Genomic DNA, 16,696 nt, shown 5'->3' on the forward strand with positions numbered 1-16,696 from the left:
TGAATCACTTTCTCTGCTTGCTTTGGATGAGTGATTTCCAGGGAGAGCAGCTTCTGAAACCTCACCCACCCGAGCCATGCAGAAGTCCAAGCCTCAAAGCCTGCAGCTACCACATGACTGCACTGCCACAGCCAGAAGGCTTGGGGCAGGGCCAGGGGTGGGGGGGAGGTCCCTTAAAATCCCACCCCTGGGACCATAGCTGTGTGTACTATCTCTCATGGACACCTCATTGGCCGAAATATCTTTTAACTATAACAGATAGTGACCCAACCTGGAATTTGATTTCTACTGTACCATCAGTCCAATTTGCAAAAGTTTCCAAATTCAGGTAAATGATAGTTATAGAATTGCACATTTTTGTTTTGGTTACCTTATCTCAGTGCTTATTAAGTAGTTTTTGTTTGTTTGTTTGTTTAAGTGTTTTTGGGGGGTTGGGGCAGAGCTGAGGACCAAACTCCAGGCCTTGTACTTGCCAGGCAAGTGCTCTTCCACTGAGGTAAATTTCTAAGCCCTCCCAGTGCTTATGAAATATATGTTGCTGCCATTTCTGTCAGGGAATTCTTGGACATGATGTCATGATATCTGTCTAATCATATCATTGTCCTCATTTTTCTCTTATTTAAAAAAATAGCATAAAATTAATTCTAAAGCAAACGGTTCAGTGGCATTTATACATTCACATATTGTAAAACCATTCACCTCTATCTAGTTCCAAAGCATTCTCATCACCCCAAAAGGAAACACTATACCCATTAACCAACAACTTCCAACTTTCCCCTCTCCTTGGCAACTGATGACTACCATTCTACTCTCTGTATCTGCGATTTTTCTCATCTCCAGGTATCATATATAAGCCAAGGCATATAGAATTTGTCCTTTTGTGTTTACTTAGTTCACTAGAATAATGCTTTCAACTTTCTCCCACATTGTAGCTTACATCAGAGCTTCATCCTTTATTATGGCTGAGTAATAAATTCCATTGTATGGATATACCACAATGTGTTTATTTATCTCTTGATAGACATTTTAGTTTCTTTCACCTTGTGGGTGTTATGGATAATGTCTTTATGAATATTCTTTTTTTGTTAGCAGAGAAAAGTTGCTTAATCCATATCCCCAATAGAATGCAAATATCTATGTACTATTAGTAACCCTCGAAATCCATAAATTGGCAATTCAATTTTTAGTTTTACAAAGTATGTATGCTTCCTTTTTCCAATTATGAATATTCTTTTTTTTTTTTTTGGTTGGTTGTAGGGCCTGAACTCTGGGCCTGGGTACTGTCCCTGAGCTCTTCAGCTCAAGGCTAGCACTCTACCACTTGAGCCACAGCACCACTTCCAGCTTTTTCTGCTTATGTGGTACTGAGGAATTGAACTCAGGGCCTCATGCATGCGAGACAAGTACTCTACCACTGAGCCACCTTCCCAGCCCCCAATTATGAATATTCTTATACAAGTCATTGTGTGAACACATTTTCATTTCTCTTTAGTATATGTTCAGATTTTACTAAATAACGGGTTATATGGTCAGGTCACAGTGAATTTTTGGGGGAACCACAAAACTGTTATCTCCTCATTAAAAAACAAAAAACAAAAAAACACTGCCTCTTTCTCCCGTCAGGTGTTTGTACTTGTTTTTAAAAATAATTTACTTATTTTTTTCAAATCCACAAAAGTTATATAAAACAATGTTTACTATTTATCTAGACTTAACAATTGTTGATACCTTGGCATATTTGCTTTGTCATGTGTGTGTATTCATGGTGTATTTGTGTGTGTGTGTGTGTGTGTGTGTGTGTGTGTGTGTGTGTGTGTGTATACCACTTGAGAATAATTTTCCTGTGCGGTAACTGCTCCTACACACCTAAATTTAACAGTGGATCCATTCTGCTATCTAATATGGACTTCATATTTGAATTTTCCCCATGCCTTAAATAACATCTTTGTGACTGCTTCCCCAAAGCCAGGATCATATAATTTTACCTTGATCTCTCCACCTTGATATTTTAATCTCTTTGATCTGGCAAGTGCTGCATTTGATCTCCATCTGCCATCACACCCACATGTAACAGGAGCCATTTGTCTTGTAGACTGTTTACAAGTCAGAACTTTCTGATCCTTCCCATGATTTGGCTTAGCTTGTGCCTTTGTGAATAAAATCTTCCCACCTAAATGATGCTGTGTTCTCAGTACCTCCAAGAGCAGGGATACAATGACATTAATTGGTCCTGTTCTTGCTGAGGTTCTGTTTAACTGTTTTTTGTATGCTGATACTAATGCTTAAGCTCAGGACCTTGTGCCTTTGTTCAACATTCTTGCTCAAGGCTGGCACTCTACCATTAAGCCACAGCTACACTTTTGAGTGTTTGCTGGTAGAGATAAGAGTCTCAGCCTTCAAGTTCTGCCCTGACTGACTGAACCACAGTTCTCAAATCTTAGCCTCCCAAGTAGCTAGGATTACAGGCATGAGCCCCGGGTGATTGGCATATTCTTTCAGACTCTGTACACAGAACTTTCCCCATGGCTGGGCATGGTATAATACTCTGGAGGCTGAGGCTGGAGGATCTGAGTTTGAGGTCAGTCTAGGCTACATAGGGAGGCCATCTTACCAAAACAAAGAACTTTTCCCTGAGTGATTTTAGCATTATTTGCTCATGTTTACTTCTCTTGGGTTCTTAGAAGCTGCAACATCTCAATAAAGCTGTAGTCCTCCCTCTCTTCTCAAATATGTCTGCTTTAAGCCTACACATTTGCTTATCCCAGTGGGCTCAGACAGAATCAAGATCTGCCTTCTCTCTTGATTACAAGCATTGGCAGGGAGGCAACTACATTTGATTGAATTCTGGGTCTCAGAGTCCACCCCAATGCCCTTTCTCTAAAGTGTACCTATCTTACTTACCATAGCTTTGATTGGAGAAGAGAGGAGGGAGGGCGCAGGGGGTGCCCCATCACATACTCCCCCCGGGTACATTTTCATGGACAGTCTCACTTAATTCAGTGGCACTCTTAAGACACTACTATCACCTCTTGATAAACTAGATAAGGAATTGACTGAGGTCATTCAAAGCAGTGAGAGAAGGAGGCTGCCCTGGCATCCAGAAGCTGTGGGCTCAAGTGCTTCCTATATGATCTACAAATGAATTTTACCTCCTTGGCCTCAGTTCCACATCTGTGAAATGAGTAGACACCTAATGTTGAAAGGAAGAGTGCAATTACACACCTAAAGTTTTCTCCACAATTGGGCTTTCTTACCTCTGTTTTTGTTACTGTATTTATGTTTTTGACTCTAGGCACTAGAGGCTATGTTTTGCTAGATTTTTTTCTCAATTTTAATCCCCAAACCAAACTATAAATAATGCCATTAGACTGTCCCATGGATATGCTCTAGTGAAGGAATTGCACATCTATCATCAAAAAAAAAAAAGTAGAGGTCTGGGAATGTGACACTAGAGTGGTAGAGTGCTTGCCTAGCATGTATGAAGCCCTGGATTCAATTCATCAATACCACATAAACAGAAAAAGCTGGAAGTGGTGCTGTGGCTCAAGTGGTAGAGTGCTAGCCTTGAGCAAAAAAAGAAGCTCAGGGACAGTGCCCAGGCCCTGAGTTCAAGCCTCAGGACTGTCACCAGATAAATAAATAGATAAACAAACAAACAAATAAATAAATAAAGTGGGGGCATTTAACTGTGGGGTGGGGGGTGTTCACTCTCCCTAAGGCAGCCTGATCATAAAAGAGTGATTTGGTATTTCACTCCAGCCTCTTCACATTCTTCTGTGAAGCCAGGATAAAGACAAATGGAGCTGTATGCAGAGCATGTAGGGCTTAACGTTGATTCAGACACATCCACATTTAAGTACTTGAGTGGACTATGTATATTTCAATTGGCATGATTTTAAAAATACACTTATTGTCAGGTGTCAGTGACTCATGCTTGTAATCCTAGCTTCTCAGAAGGATTTGAAGATTCTGGTTCAAAGCCAGCCTGGGCAGAAAAGTCCATGAGACTCTTACCTCCAGTTAATTACCCGAAACCTGGAAGCATGGCTGTGACTCAAGTAGTAGAGCACTAACCTTGAGCAAAAAAAAAAAGTTCAAAGATAGTGCCCAAGGCCTGAGTTCAAACCTAGGATCAGCACCCCACCACCCAAAACAAAACAAAACAAAACACTGTTGCTGTATCAGCTATGTGGATCAGAATGCCCAATGTCAGCTGTATGCTGAGTGCAGCTTCCGGTGGCTGGGGGTGGGGAGGTGCCTGTGGCAGAGCACAAGGCAGATTAGATTCATCTCGTGCTTCCCTGAGCACCCTAAGAGGAGTCATAGTGAAACAAGACACTGGCCAGCCACTCTGCTCATCTGGAAGTTACTACTTCAAGAGGAAGAGATTAAGACATTAAGCGCATTATGACTTCTTTACAGCTCACTGGTGGTGCCAAGAGGCACCATTTTCCTGCCTCCCTTGTCCATTCCAAAGAAATTGAGAGTTGAGCCAGCAGGGGTCAGGAGTGGGATGGTAGTGGGGCAGGCACTGTGGAGATCCCCTATAGCTCCTGATCCGTCCTGGGGTGCAAGTTGTGCACCTGGTTCCCTCCTGGGTTGAGAAAACCTCTTTGCCTCTATTTCCAGAGACATCACCCATTTCTTACACTTCTTTGTTCATGAGTTTCCATGGAGGTCATGTACTACCTATTTATACTCAGGTTTTATTGAACTTTAATATACTCTGTGCCCAGGAAAAACTGAGGTTTGGAACAGAGAGGAAGGGGTATTGGAAAATCTATAATTGTTCTATCCAGAATTTTTCTTTGTATTTAAGTCACCTAAACAAAGGTGAAAATGATGTGAGAACACAGCGTAAATGAGTTTGTTAATAATGTTCATATACATGTATATGGTCATATAAATGATCATATAATATGATCATATACATGTATATGATCATTATTAGCAATCTCATATATATATACATATATATATAAACTGTGGCAAAAAGGCACACTGTGTAATATTTATATCCTCACCTTTTTTAAGATTACAGAGCAGTAGCATTGTGTACATTCATACAAACTCCATGTCCAGTAAACTCTGCGCATCTAATGGCAACCAGTCTATTTCCTGTCTCTGTGATTTTGTCCCTCTAGACACCTCAAAGAAGTGGACTCAGACAGCCGTGTCTTTGTGACCCTTTGGCATAGTTCACTTTAGCAAGGTTCAGTTCACTTAAGCAAGGTTCAGTTCACTTAGTTCACTTCAAGGTTCAGTCAGTGTGTCATAGAACATGTAAGAATTCCCTTCCTATTTAAAACTGACTAATGATTCCATATGAGCATACATTACTGGTTTATGCGTCTCTTGGTGGACTTGAGATGATGATGTGTGGACAAGGGTATGCAAGACTCTGCTTTCAGCCACCAGCTACTGAAGCTGAGGTCTGAGGATCCCAGTTCACAGCCAATCCAGGCAGTTAAATCTGAGAGACTGGTTAACCAGCAAAAAACCAGAAGTGAAGATGTGACTCAAGTGGTAGGGCACCAGCCTTGAGGGAAAAAGCCAGGCATGAGTTCAAACCCCAGGACCAGGACCAAAACAACTATGCAACAACAAGTCTGCTTTTAGTTATGGTGGGCACATGCCAGGAATGGGATTGCTTGATCACATATTCCTATTTTTAATATTTTGAGGACTTATCATACCCTTTTCCTTATTGGTGGAAGAGTTCACGTTCCTGCCCAGAGTGTACAAGTGTTCATGTTTCTTTTTTATATCTATTTTTTGTCAAGGTGATGCGCAGAGGGGATTCATGTTTCTTTAGGTCCTCACCAGCCTTGTTCTTTTCTGGTTGGGGAAGGAGTTGTTGGGTTGCAATCCTCCTGCCACAGCTTCTGGGGTGCTTGCAATGATGTAACACCATGTTCAGCCTGATTGATTTAAGTGGAATGAGGTATCCTCTCATTGTGGTGTGGATTTGCCTTTCCCTAATGACTAGAGCCATGACATTGAGTATTTGTCCATGTACTTAGTGGCCATTTCTCTATCTACCTTGGAGAAATGCATAGTATACTTCTTAAACAGTTTTTATTCATGTTGTTTATTGGAGTTCCTAATAATCTTTTAAAAGAGAACCAGGCACAGTTGCTCAAGCTTATAATCCTACCTATTTGTGCGGAGGTAGAAATGGGGAGAATTGTGGCTTGAGGCTAGTCTGGGCAAAATATTTGCAAGACCCCATCTTAATCAAAAGTTGTTTATGGTGATGTTTACTAGTCATCTCAGCTACATGACAGGCACAAAGTAGGACCATCACAGTCCAGATACATCCAGGCAAGAAAAATGAGACCCTATTTGATAAGTAAGTAAAGGATAAATTGCTAGAGGGGGGACACTCCAGGTAGAGCACCTGCATAGGTGAGCCCCAGTGTTGCAAAATAGAGAGTGGAAGATGAGGAAGGGGGAGGAGAATGGGGGGGGAGGAAGGGAAGGGAAGGGAAGGAGAAGGGAAAGTTTGACTGGAGATCTTTGGCAAATAGGATCTATGAGATTGTCTGTCATGTTGGAAGCTCCTTCTTAGCTAGTGAAATAATTTCCATCTGTTAAATATATTTAGCAGCGGACTATTGGAAATAACCAAAAGAATAGAGATTTCTGAGGCCATGTGGTAAATCAGAGGCCCCAGAATGCTCCTTCCCTATTGTGTATGCCTCTTAACCTGCCCATCCAGGGGTTGTTATAATAGTAAGCTCTGTGTAATTTAGAGCTGCCAGAAGTTAGTTGTTATTTCTCAAGGGATAAGTAGGCTAGCTTTTCTCATTAATTGATAAAACAAAAAGCAAAGAAAGAAATCAATTCAAATCATGTCATTGTTAATCAATTAAGTTAATGTTCTTGTTAAGCACAGCCATTTATTCATAGACTATATGTCACTGTTATAGTCTTAATTTTTTTTAAGTCTGAAACAGGGAACAAATGCTAGGAAGTGACCTATCTATTGTGGGGGGAAGGGGTGGAATAAAAGAAAAGAGGTGTCCCTGCCTCAAGCTGTTTCCTGCTGTTGTGTGATCCCCTTGACATCCGTGTTTCCTGTGTGCATTGTTATATTCCCAGGGAGCCAATGGAACCACTAGGAGAGATGGACAATGCTTCCTCTTGGGCTTGGTCTGGGAAGAACCTTTATGGAACAAAGAAAATACTTTTCATACATTCTTATTTGAGCCACTGCATCAAAATTAATCACTCACTATCCAAATGAACTTCATATATTTTTGACACGTTTTAAAATATATTTTAAATAGTATGTTTTTTTTAAAAATAATATTTGTAATGAATTGCACTTTGAAATTTTTATATGTGTACAGAATATAGGTAGATCAAATTCTCCTCGTTATTGTCTCTTGTTCCCTTTCCCCTATCCTGATGACACCCTGTTTCCCAAATAGTCTTCTATTTTCATGTCTTTTTTTTTCAGTGTAGCTTTGTTTGAGTCTAGCTTATTTTTCTTAACACAATGGTCTCCAGTTCCATCCATTTTCTTGCACACAATATAATTTCACTCTTCTTTCTGGCTGAATAAAACTTTGTTGTGTATATATTCCACATTTCTTAGAGTGATTCCACAACTTTACTACTGTGACTAGTGTTGCAGTAAACCATTGTATAAGCATATCTACCTTGTGCTAAAGCCATTCTACATCCCCACAATACATGGACACTTTTTAGTAAACCAGTCACAGCTAGAATTGGAGCTTTTGCAAGTTGTCACATCAGGTTTTGCATTTGTCTGTGACAAAGGGACACTATATAAGAAGTTCTTTGCTACCTTGAAAAAGATTTTGTTTTCAGTAATTTTCCTTCTATAACAATAACACAAATCTCTATGAGAAGGTGAATGGGACCGTCTAACTGGGAGTATCTTGGCAAGGTATTGTCTGGTCTGACTGCGGAATAAGAACTGTCTGTACTGCAAGAATGAGCACCGCCCTGCTATTGTTGACAGCCGGCCCTGGAGATGATGTAGCGGATGCTGCTGCCTTTCCCAAGCCAAGGGACACAGCTGTTTAGTCGCTGTTCATCTCAAAATCCTTATCTGTATTTTTAATGTCTTTAGCAGCTGCGATATTTCCTGGTAACTTTTCCTCTACCCTTGGAAAGCACTTTTTTTCCTTCATCCTTTAAAAATATGCCAAAGTCTCCGTCAACTCCATTGTGTTCACAAGGACCAAGAGGAACTGACTTTGTTTCTTTAACTTTTATTACTATATGATGTAATTAGTAGACAAAAAAATGCTTGCCACACAAATAACCAATGTAACAAATAATTACAGAATGAAAACTTGCATAGTGACTCCTGAGATCACGCACAGGCAAGCTGCAACCTGCACCAACCCATACATACATGCACACACACACACACACACACACACACACACACACACACACACACACACCACTGCCTATTACTATTCTAATCTCTGTCCTCATTTCCTGGCTTTTCCTCCTTCAGGGTGCTGAGAATTGAACTCAGGACCCTGTGCATAATGGGCAATTGTCCACTGAGCTACACCTCTCCAGGACATGTATTTATTAGTATTTTTGTATATGGTGATATATGTTTCGCCAAACAACATGGTCCAGTTTTGCTTGAACTTGAACTTGGTATAAATGAATCACAGCAAATATGCTCTATTATGTCTTGCTTCTTTTACTAGGAAACATTGTGGACTCATCCCTGTTTCCCGGTATAATTTTAGTTCATCCATCTTCGTCACAACAGAATGTTGATTCAGTGCATGTTCAAGGCATGCAACCATTTATTTGTCCATTTTATTATTTGCTGATGAAATTGAAGCTGTTCCACATTGCCACAGCAATAAGCACTGTGCTGTAAACATTTTTGTGATTCTGGCACAGGAATGTAGGAGGTGTTCTCGGGTGACTAGGAGCTGTAAGGTATAGCCGTCTATATCCATGGGACCCATAACTATGAATCTAACCAATCACAGATGGGAAATATTTGGGGAGGGGGGGATACATTTGCATTGAACAAGTGCCAACTTGTTTTTCTATAATTATTCCACAGACTTACAACTTCTTACCCAGTATTTACATTGTATTAGGCATTACAAACCATCTACAGATGATTTAAAGTACACAAGAGGCTGGGAATGGGTTAGCTGCAAGCATCATGCCATTTGATGTACTTGAGCTTCCTCAGGGTTTGATAGCCACAAGGGTACCTGGTCCAATTCCCATAGATTACCTAGGGATGACTGATGGTGAAGGTTCAACTCCACTAAATGCTCTCAGCCTTAAAGTGCTGGTCCCAGTGGAGATCCTTAGCAGCAATAATAAGACTCCTCAATGTTTGCTTTCCTGACAGGTGGAGGTGAGGTGCCCCTAGAGGGGTTTAGACCCAGAGCAGCACTGTGTGGGTTCAGTCATTTGGAAGGAGGCTCTTCTCTCAGCGTCCTTCACCAGCCCTTTGGGATACAGTCACAGATCTTGCAATTGAACCTCACTGATGCTCAGAATAGAGCACAGAAAAGGGCCCAAGGGAGCTATCCAGTAGGCCCTCCCACAGGAGGCACGCACAACCTCTGCTATTTTGGGAATTTTAAGTTTTTTTCAAGCAAGGTAATTATTTCTCATTGTAGCTTTATTGGTATCTGATTAGCAATAAGACTGAGGATATTTCAATGTGTCTCGTAGCCATTGGAATTTCTTTTTGTTTTTCTTTTTAATACCCATGTAACCCCTTATCTACTTTTACATTTTACTAATGGACTTGAAAAAATTACTGGTAGATTCTGGATGCCAGTTCCTTATTAGTTACATATTGTGAGAGTGTTTTTTTTCCTGACTGGACTTTATTGTGGACATACTCCTGAAATGAGAGCCCATTTATAAATTAGTAAAAAAATTAAAATAGAGCCAGGTACCAGCTGCTCATCCCTGTAATCCTACTTACACCAGAGGCTAAGATCTGAGTTTGATCACTGAGATCACAGTTTGAAGCCAGCCCAGACAGGAACATTTATGAGTCTCTAATCTCCAATTAAGGATGAACAAGCCAGAAGTAGAGCTGAGGCTCAAGTGGTAGCCTTGAGCAAAAAGCAACTTAGGAATAGCACCCAGGTCCTGACTTGAAGTCCCAGAGCAGTGTGTGCATGTACGAATGCGCTCACGTACATGTGCTCTCTCTCTCTCTTTCTCTCTCTCTCTCTCACACACACACACATTTAAAATAGAATCGTCTTGATTCCAATGTAATTTACAAGGCTTTTGGCAGTAAAATTACTGTTAAGATCAATAGAGAAGGTCATGTTCTCATAATTGCATGTTTAAATGGAAAATCAATTTAATACCTTAATGATTCTGTGCCTTCCTATGGGTTGTAGCTTTGTTATTGTTTCCTTTTTGCTGGTAGCAGGATTTTAAACTCAGGAATTTGAGCTTGCTTGACTTGCTTGCTCAGCTGATACTCTACTACTTGAGCCATGCCTCCAGCACTATAAATTGGTCTGAACTGGCCAAAAGAAAAATCATTAGCTAGTCCTGACTAATTCCTTATGTGGTAACACTTTTATAGTGGAGGGTTTGGAAATTAAAACACAACTTGTTTTCTTTAAAAAAAAAAAAAAAGACAAAACACCTTTTTTTTTTTTTCGGTCTGTTGTGGGGCTTGAGCTCGGGGTCTTGGCACTGTTTTTGAGCTTCTTTTGCTCAAGGCTAGCACTCTACCACTTAAGCCTCAGCGCCACTTCCAACGTAAGTGGTGCTGAGGAACCAAACCCAGGGCTTCATGCATGCTAGGCAAGCACTCTACCGCTAAGCCACATTCCCAGCCCAAAACATCACTTCTTTTATACAAGTAGTCACTGACAAATTTATTAAAACCAGGGGAAAAAAGAGAAAGAAGTTTACTCAGAGCAATCTTGTTATTTAAGCATGCTTTTAGTCATCTCTCTTGTGACCTCCAAAGGTGAGATTACCCAGAATATTGCTAGTATTTGATATGGGTTTGTTTTGGGGGTCTGCTCTCTCTCTCTCTCTCTCTCTCTCTCTCTCTCTCTCTCTCGGAGTATGTATGTGTAAAAGGGTTGTATAGTTTAGAATTTTGTTGTTTATTTAGGTCTCAGGTAACACTATCTTAGCGAGAGAAATATATTAATAGTTCTTGTGGTAGAGTGAAAATAGGATTTTTCTACTATTTGGGAAAAAAACTTCGATTTTACAATTTTAGATGTTTAGATGTTTCATATACCCTTCATCCTGCCTCCTCTAATTTTAAAACTAAATAGTATTTTATCTGAAGCACTCCTTACCCAATAACTAAATTGTTTGGTGTCTCTGCACCTGCAAAGTGCAGATGTGGAGGTTTCCCCTTGATGCAGCAGGCCTACTCTCTTCTCCTCCTTAGGTTACTATAACAACAGCACTAAAGTGGCTGTGAAGACCCTGAAGCCAGGTACTATGTCTGTGCAAGCCTTCCTGGAGGAAGCAAACCTCATGAAGAGCCTGCAACACGACAAGCTCGTGAGACTTTACGCTGTAGTCACCAGGGAGGAACCCATCTACATCATTACTGAGTACATGGCCAAGGGTGAGTGACAGACACCAGCTCCCAGCACCTCTGAGAGGAGACAGACGGAGGGAAGAGTTTAAGTACCTAGAGGAAACTCAAGAGATTTTCATTAAAAAATAGCATACACCTGAAAAAAGAAAACCAGAAACTCTCGAAAAAACAAAGCCTATCTAAAAGCCTACTCAATTTTTTTAAATCAGTTGTAGAGCTTGAACTCAGGGCCTGAGTGCTGTCCTTGAGCTCTTTCACTCAAGGCTAACACTCTACCACTTTGAGCCACAGCTCCACTTAGGTTTTCTGGTGATTAATTGAAGATAAGAGTCTTGTGGACTTTCCTGCTTGGGCTGGCTTTGAACAGTGATCCTCAGATCTTAGTCTCCTGAGTAGCTAGGATTACAAGTGTGAGCCACTGGCACTGGGTTCAAATTTTTATAGCTTTAGCTATAAAGGTCTTTTGCTTCCTTGTTAAGTTTATTCCCAGATTTTTTTTTTTCCTGTAGGTCATGGAGCTTGAACTCAGGGCCTGGGTTCTGTCCCCGAGCTTTTCTTGCTACCACTTTTAGCCATAGCTCTGCTTCCAGTTTTCTGGTGGTTAATTGGAGATAAGAGTCTCAAAGACTTTCCTGCTTGGGCTGGCTTTGAACAGTGATCCTCAGATCTTAGTCTCCTGAGTAGCTAGGATTACATGCATAAGCGACCAGTGCTGGGATTTTTTTTTTGACTGGTTGGGTATTTTCTTTTCTTTTTTTTTAAGGTAATAGGGACCATACTCTCAGCCTCAAACTTGTGCTCTAATACTGAGCTAAAGTCCCAACCCTTGCCTCCAAGTCCATTGCATAGGTACAGTTGAGGCAACCCTACAGAAAGTGACAGGCCAAAGTATTGTTTACCATTAATAGGCTTAGTGAGAACCCCAGCAAGGCCTGTACAGATACTTGTTGGCCTCTCTGTGCAGTATTCTTTCCTCTGTGGCTTCTAACCACGATCCTCAGATTTCAGCTTCCTAAGAGCTAGTATTACAGGTATGAGCCATCAGCACATGGCTGGAAGCTCAAACTTTTTTCCAGGGTTTCTACTCTTCAGGCACCAATGGTATATGCTGGGTTCTGTGCCTTCTGCTGGGTATGGACTGGAGCAAGCCCTGGTGTCTCCTGAGGGCAGGCTCTCTGTGAAGACTTGCTTGCTGAGTGTTTGTTTCCAAGGTGCTTGCTAAATACTAGTACTGCAGTAGGCTAATCACTGTATCAGTGGCAGGTGCATGGTTGTATCCATTTGTGGAGGGAATATTGGTATCACCATCATCCTTTCTCACCTGCACCACATGCTGTGTTTAACATCATGTTAAAGGTAACACTGGAAGGAACTGGGTTTGATCAGTCTCAAGGGAAGGCTTTCTAATCTTACAGAATTGCAAAGTTCATCATTTTGGGGAGTCTTCTCCACAGTAGTAATGATTACTTGGATTTTATTGAGATTTTTTTCTTCTGGTATAGCAATAACCTGTCCTTCCTCTGTACACAGGCAGTTTGCTGGACTTCCTCAAGAGTGATGAAGGCGGCAAGGTACTGCTCCCGAAGCTCATTGACTTTTCAGCTCAGGTAAAGTATTAGAAAGCCCACTATGCGTGTGAACCTGCAAAGAACCCTCCTACTTCAAACTCAGCATGCAGCCTCTGTGCTGGGGAGAAATGATTATGAAAAGAAGAAAAAAAAACGGACTATTCAGAGGTCCCTTCCTCAGAGGGGGTGAGAGTTTCACATAGAATGTGTGCTCATGGCTTGATAGCAACTTCTGTGAGACAAGTCAACTTTTTCATGCATCTGTCACTTCCCACAAGTTATGGAAATGGTGGCTGAATCAAGCTCTTTGTTCAGCATCTTGGAGGGGGTGAGTTTATGTTGTATAAACAAGTATCTTTAGTCATGTAAATGATTCATTCTATATTATAAATCGAGGGGTAGGGGGAGCCAATTTCCAGTGTTTCATGCCTGTAATCCTAGCTACTCAGGAGGCTGAGATCTGATGAGTGTAATTCAAAGCCAGCCTGGCAGGAAAGGCCATAAGACTCTTATCTCCAAAAAAGCTGGAAATGGAGCTGTAGCTCAAGTGGTAGGGTACTAGCCTTGAGCAAAAAAAAGCTTGGGGACAGTGCCTAGGCCCTGAGTTCAAGCCCAAGGGCCAGCAAAAAAAAAATCTAGAAAAAAACATGAACTACATTCCTTTCCTGTTCTTCCCCTTTGTACTCCTTCTTGTTGGGTATGTCCTTAAGATTCTGAGAAATAATCATCCATAATATTTCTTGTACTGACCTAGGAGTTGCCGATTCATTGGCACTAGAATCACTTATTTCCTGAAGCATGTTTAGGAGCAAGGTACCCAGAAATGGGGCAATGCTGAATGATGCCAGTTACTGGCTTTTAACAGTTTTGTTGTGCTTGTTAATCATGTTGAGAAATTTGCTTGATTTGTTCCTCCGTCCTGGCCACACGTGGCTCATGCTTGGTAGGCACCTTCCATAGTATTCCAGGTGCACAGCACAGATGATTTATACACATTCTAAGAAAGGTGGCCTCTTTCTTCAAATGTTCTTGAGTTGGGAAACTCATAAGGCCTTCTTGGGAAGATGAGGTCAAAGGAATGTATGAGAACCCAGGGAATATATTTCAAGGGAACTATGATCAGAGCATAGACCCTACAATGAGGTATTGTGAGCAGAGCTGTAGAGTTCAACCTCTGATAAGTAGTAGGCTTTGTGTCCAGACTGTGCTACCCAGTATCTGTGCTACTTTCAGGAAGTGCTTGGTGTGTGCTTCTTTGAATTAGGTTGTTTGCCTATAGGATAAGAATGGTAATCCCTCCTTTGAGGAGTGTTCCAGGTCAAATCACATGAGCTGGCATGGCATAAGCACCTCCTAGCCAGTGGGAGAGAGGTGGAGACTTGGAGTGGGGGCTGGCTCTATCATTGCAGTGAAGGTCTGTGAGGAAATCACCTGCTCAGCCCTCATCTCATCTGTGTAAATTTGGCATTCTTTGATCCAAGAAGAAAATCCAATTGTGATCTGATATGTCAGGGTCTGATACAAACAGAAGCCAAAATTGTGGTGAAACCTGGGGTGGGGGACAAAGGGGAGCAGTATGTGGAAGGATCCAGCAGTCCTGCCATCTCAATTCCATCCTCAAGCTTTCCATACTGGCCTGAGAGGTCCTGTGATGCTCCAGGAATCCAGGTCCATGTTTTGCAGACCACTGCTTTACAGTGAAAATAACAAGGTTCAGTGTGAATTCCATAATGGAGAAAGCAGCCGTTTGATAACCTTGTGTACCACTTGACATAGATAAATGAGGCCCACTTCTTGGATGGGTGCTGGGGTATCTTCTATTGAACAAGAGACTAGAGGGCTGTGGTGAAGGTTTGTCAGATGGGTCAAGGATATAAAAAGTGGGTCACGTGGTCAGAAGGGCTGAGCAGCCATTGCTGTTCTGAGCTGCCTGAAGAAGGTTTGATCTGTCCTGAAGCTCCACAGGGTAGAAATTGCATACAGTGGGGTGTTTGCTAGACCCAGGGAAGGGCTTTCTTTCATGCATGGAGTTTTTTTTTTGTATTCGATTTTGCCCATCTTATCTCATCAAACATTCACTTGAGATAGTCCAGGTTTTTCGAACTCCGTGGCTATGTTTTAACTTTGTCAGTTATTTCTGTTACTACAAAGAGTAACTTGTTGTAACTTTTAAGTGAATGAAAAAGTTGCTTTCCTGGCAAGCATGATGATCACACTGCCTGGTCCATGTGACTGTGTAATGTGGGTATCCAGCAGATTGAGTTGACTCTGCTGTGGTAGACCTGAGTCCTTGGTGACATTGGTGACAAGAGGGAATAAGGGGGATCAAGTCACCACCACTGCTCTCCATGAAAGCTAGGTGGCCTGTACTGGAGGAACTCTTGGTTGCCTGACCTCGGGTCTCTTTCCTGGCAATGGCCACTGATAGAACTGGTAGAACATCTGAGTAAGTACATTCAATGTCACTGGGAGGTTCCCAGTCAGAAGCAGTCAGGAAGACTCTGACATTTGGGTTCAGTGCAAAATTTACTTTCCCTTCTTTCCTGCTTCACTGTCTCCCTCTCTTTCTTCCTTTTTTTTTTTTGGTTTGTTTTTATAATTTTGGTACTGGGGCTTGAACTTGGGGCCTGGATGCTATCTCCCTTAGCTTTTTTTTAACTTTTTTTATTGTAAAAATACTGTACAGAGGGGTTACAGTTACATGAGTAAGGTAATGAGTACATTTCTTATCAAGCATTGTTACCTCCTCCTTTGTTTTTCCCCTACCAACCCTTTTCTCCCCACCTCCCCAACTCCTTTTTTCCCCCACCCCGAAGTTGTAAAGTTCATTTTCAACATAGTGTCTTATACATGTCATGGTTACAATGGGTCAAATACAGTGAAAACAGGGGTTATACCGTGGGAGAACATACCAAAAACTCAAAAAAAAACCACATAGTACATTATAAATTTGTTAAAAACAGCATGAAAGAAAAAAACCACTTGTATCCCTATCTTGGATTTCAGCTCACTTAACATCATCTTATATGGTCATATGTACATAACTTTTGACCTTTTCTGCTTGTCCTAGACATATACTAGTTATTGCAAATAAGGGAAACCATGGGACCTATGTTTCTTTGGGCCTGCCTTACTTCACTTAATATAATTTTTCCCAAGTCTTTCCATTTCCTAACAAATGGGGCAATGTCATTCTTTCTGATGGAGGCATAGAATACACACACACACACACAAACACATAATGTTTTTTTGATCCATTCATCTACTGAGGGCATCTGAGTTGGTTACATATCTTAGCTATGGTAAATAATGCTGTGATAAACATAGTTGTGCTGGTAGCTTTAGTATAGCCTGCTAGTGATCATTTGGGTAAATGCCCAAAAGTGGGATTGCCGGGTCATAGGGGAGTTCTATGTGGGGTCTTTTGAGGAACCTCCATACTACTTTCCAAAGTGGTTGAACAAGTTTCATTCCCACCAAAATGCAGTAGGGTTCCTTTCTGTCCACATCCCCTCCAGCATCTGTTGTTATTAGAGTTCTTGATTATAGCCATTCT

General features: G+C 41.3%; 1 protein-coding gene across 2 annotated transcripts in view; it reads left to right on the forward strand.

The window, feature by feature from the left end:
- Positions 1-16,696, forward strand: part of Lyn (LYN proto-oncogene, Src family tyrosine kinase) — a 152,939-nt gene that overhangs the window by 93,256 nt on the left and 42,987 nt on the right. For both annotated transcript variants that reach the window (XM_013009342.1, XM_013009343.1), the window contains exons 9-10: positions 11,417-11,599; positions 13,103-13,179. In XM_013009342.1, the coding sequence (XP_012864796.1) occupies positions 11,417-11,599; positions 13,103-13,179 (260 nt within the window). The remainder of the gene's footprint in view (positions 1-11,416; positions 11,600-13,102; positions 13,180-16,696) is intronic.

The sequence above is a fragment of the Dipodomys ordii genome, unplaced genomic scaffold (assembly GCF_000151885.1).
Source record: "Dipodomys ordii isolate 6190 unplaced genomic scaffold, Dord_2.0 Scaffold9, whole genome shotgun sequence".
NCBI classification, from domain to species: Eukaryota; Metazoa; Chordata; class Mammalia; order Rodentia; family Heteromyidae; genus Dipodomys; species Dipodomys ordii.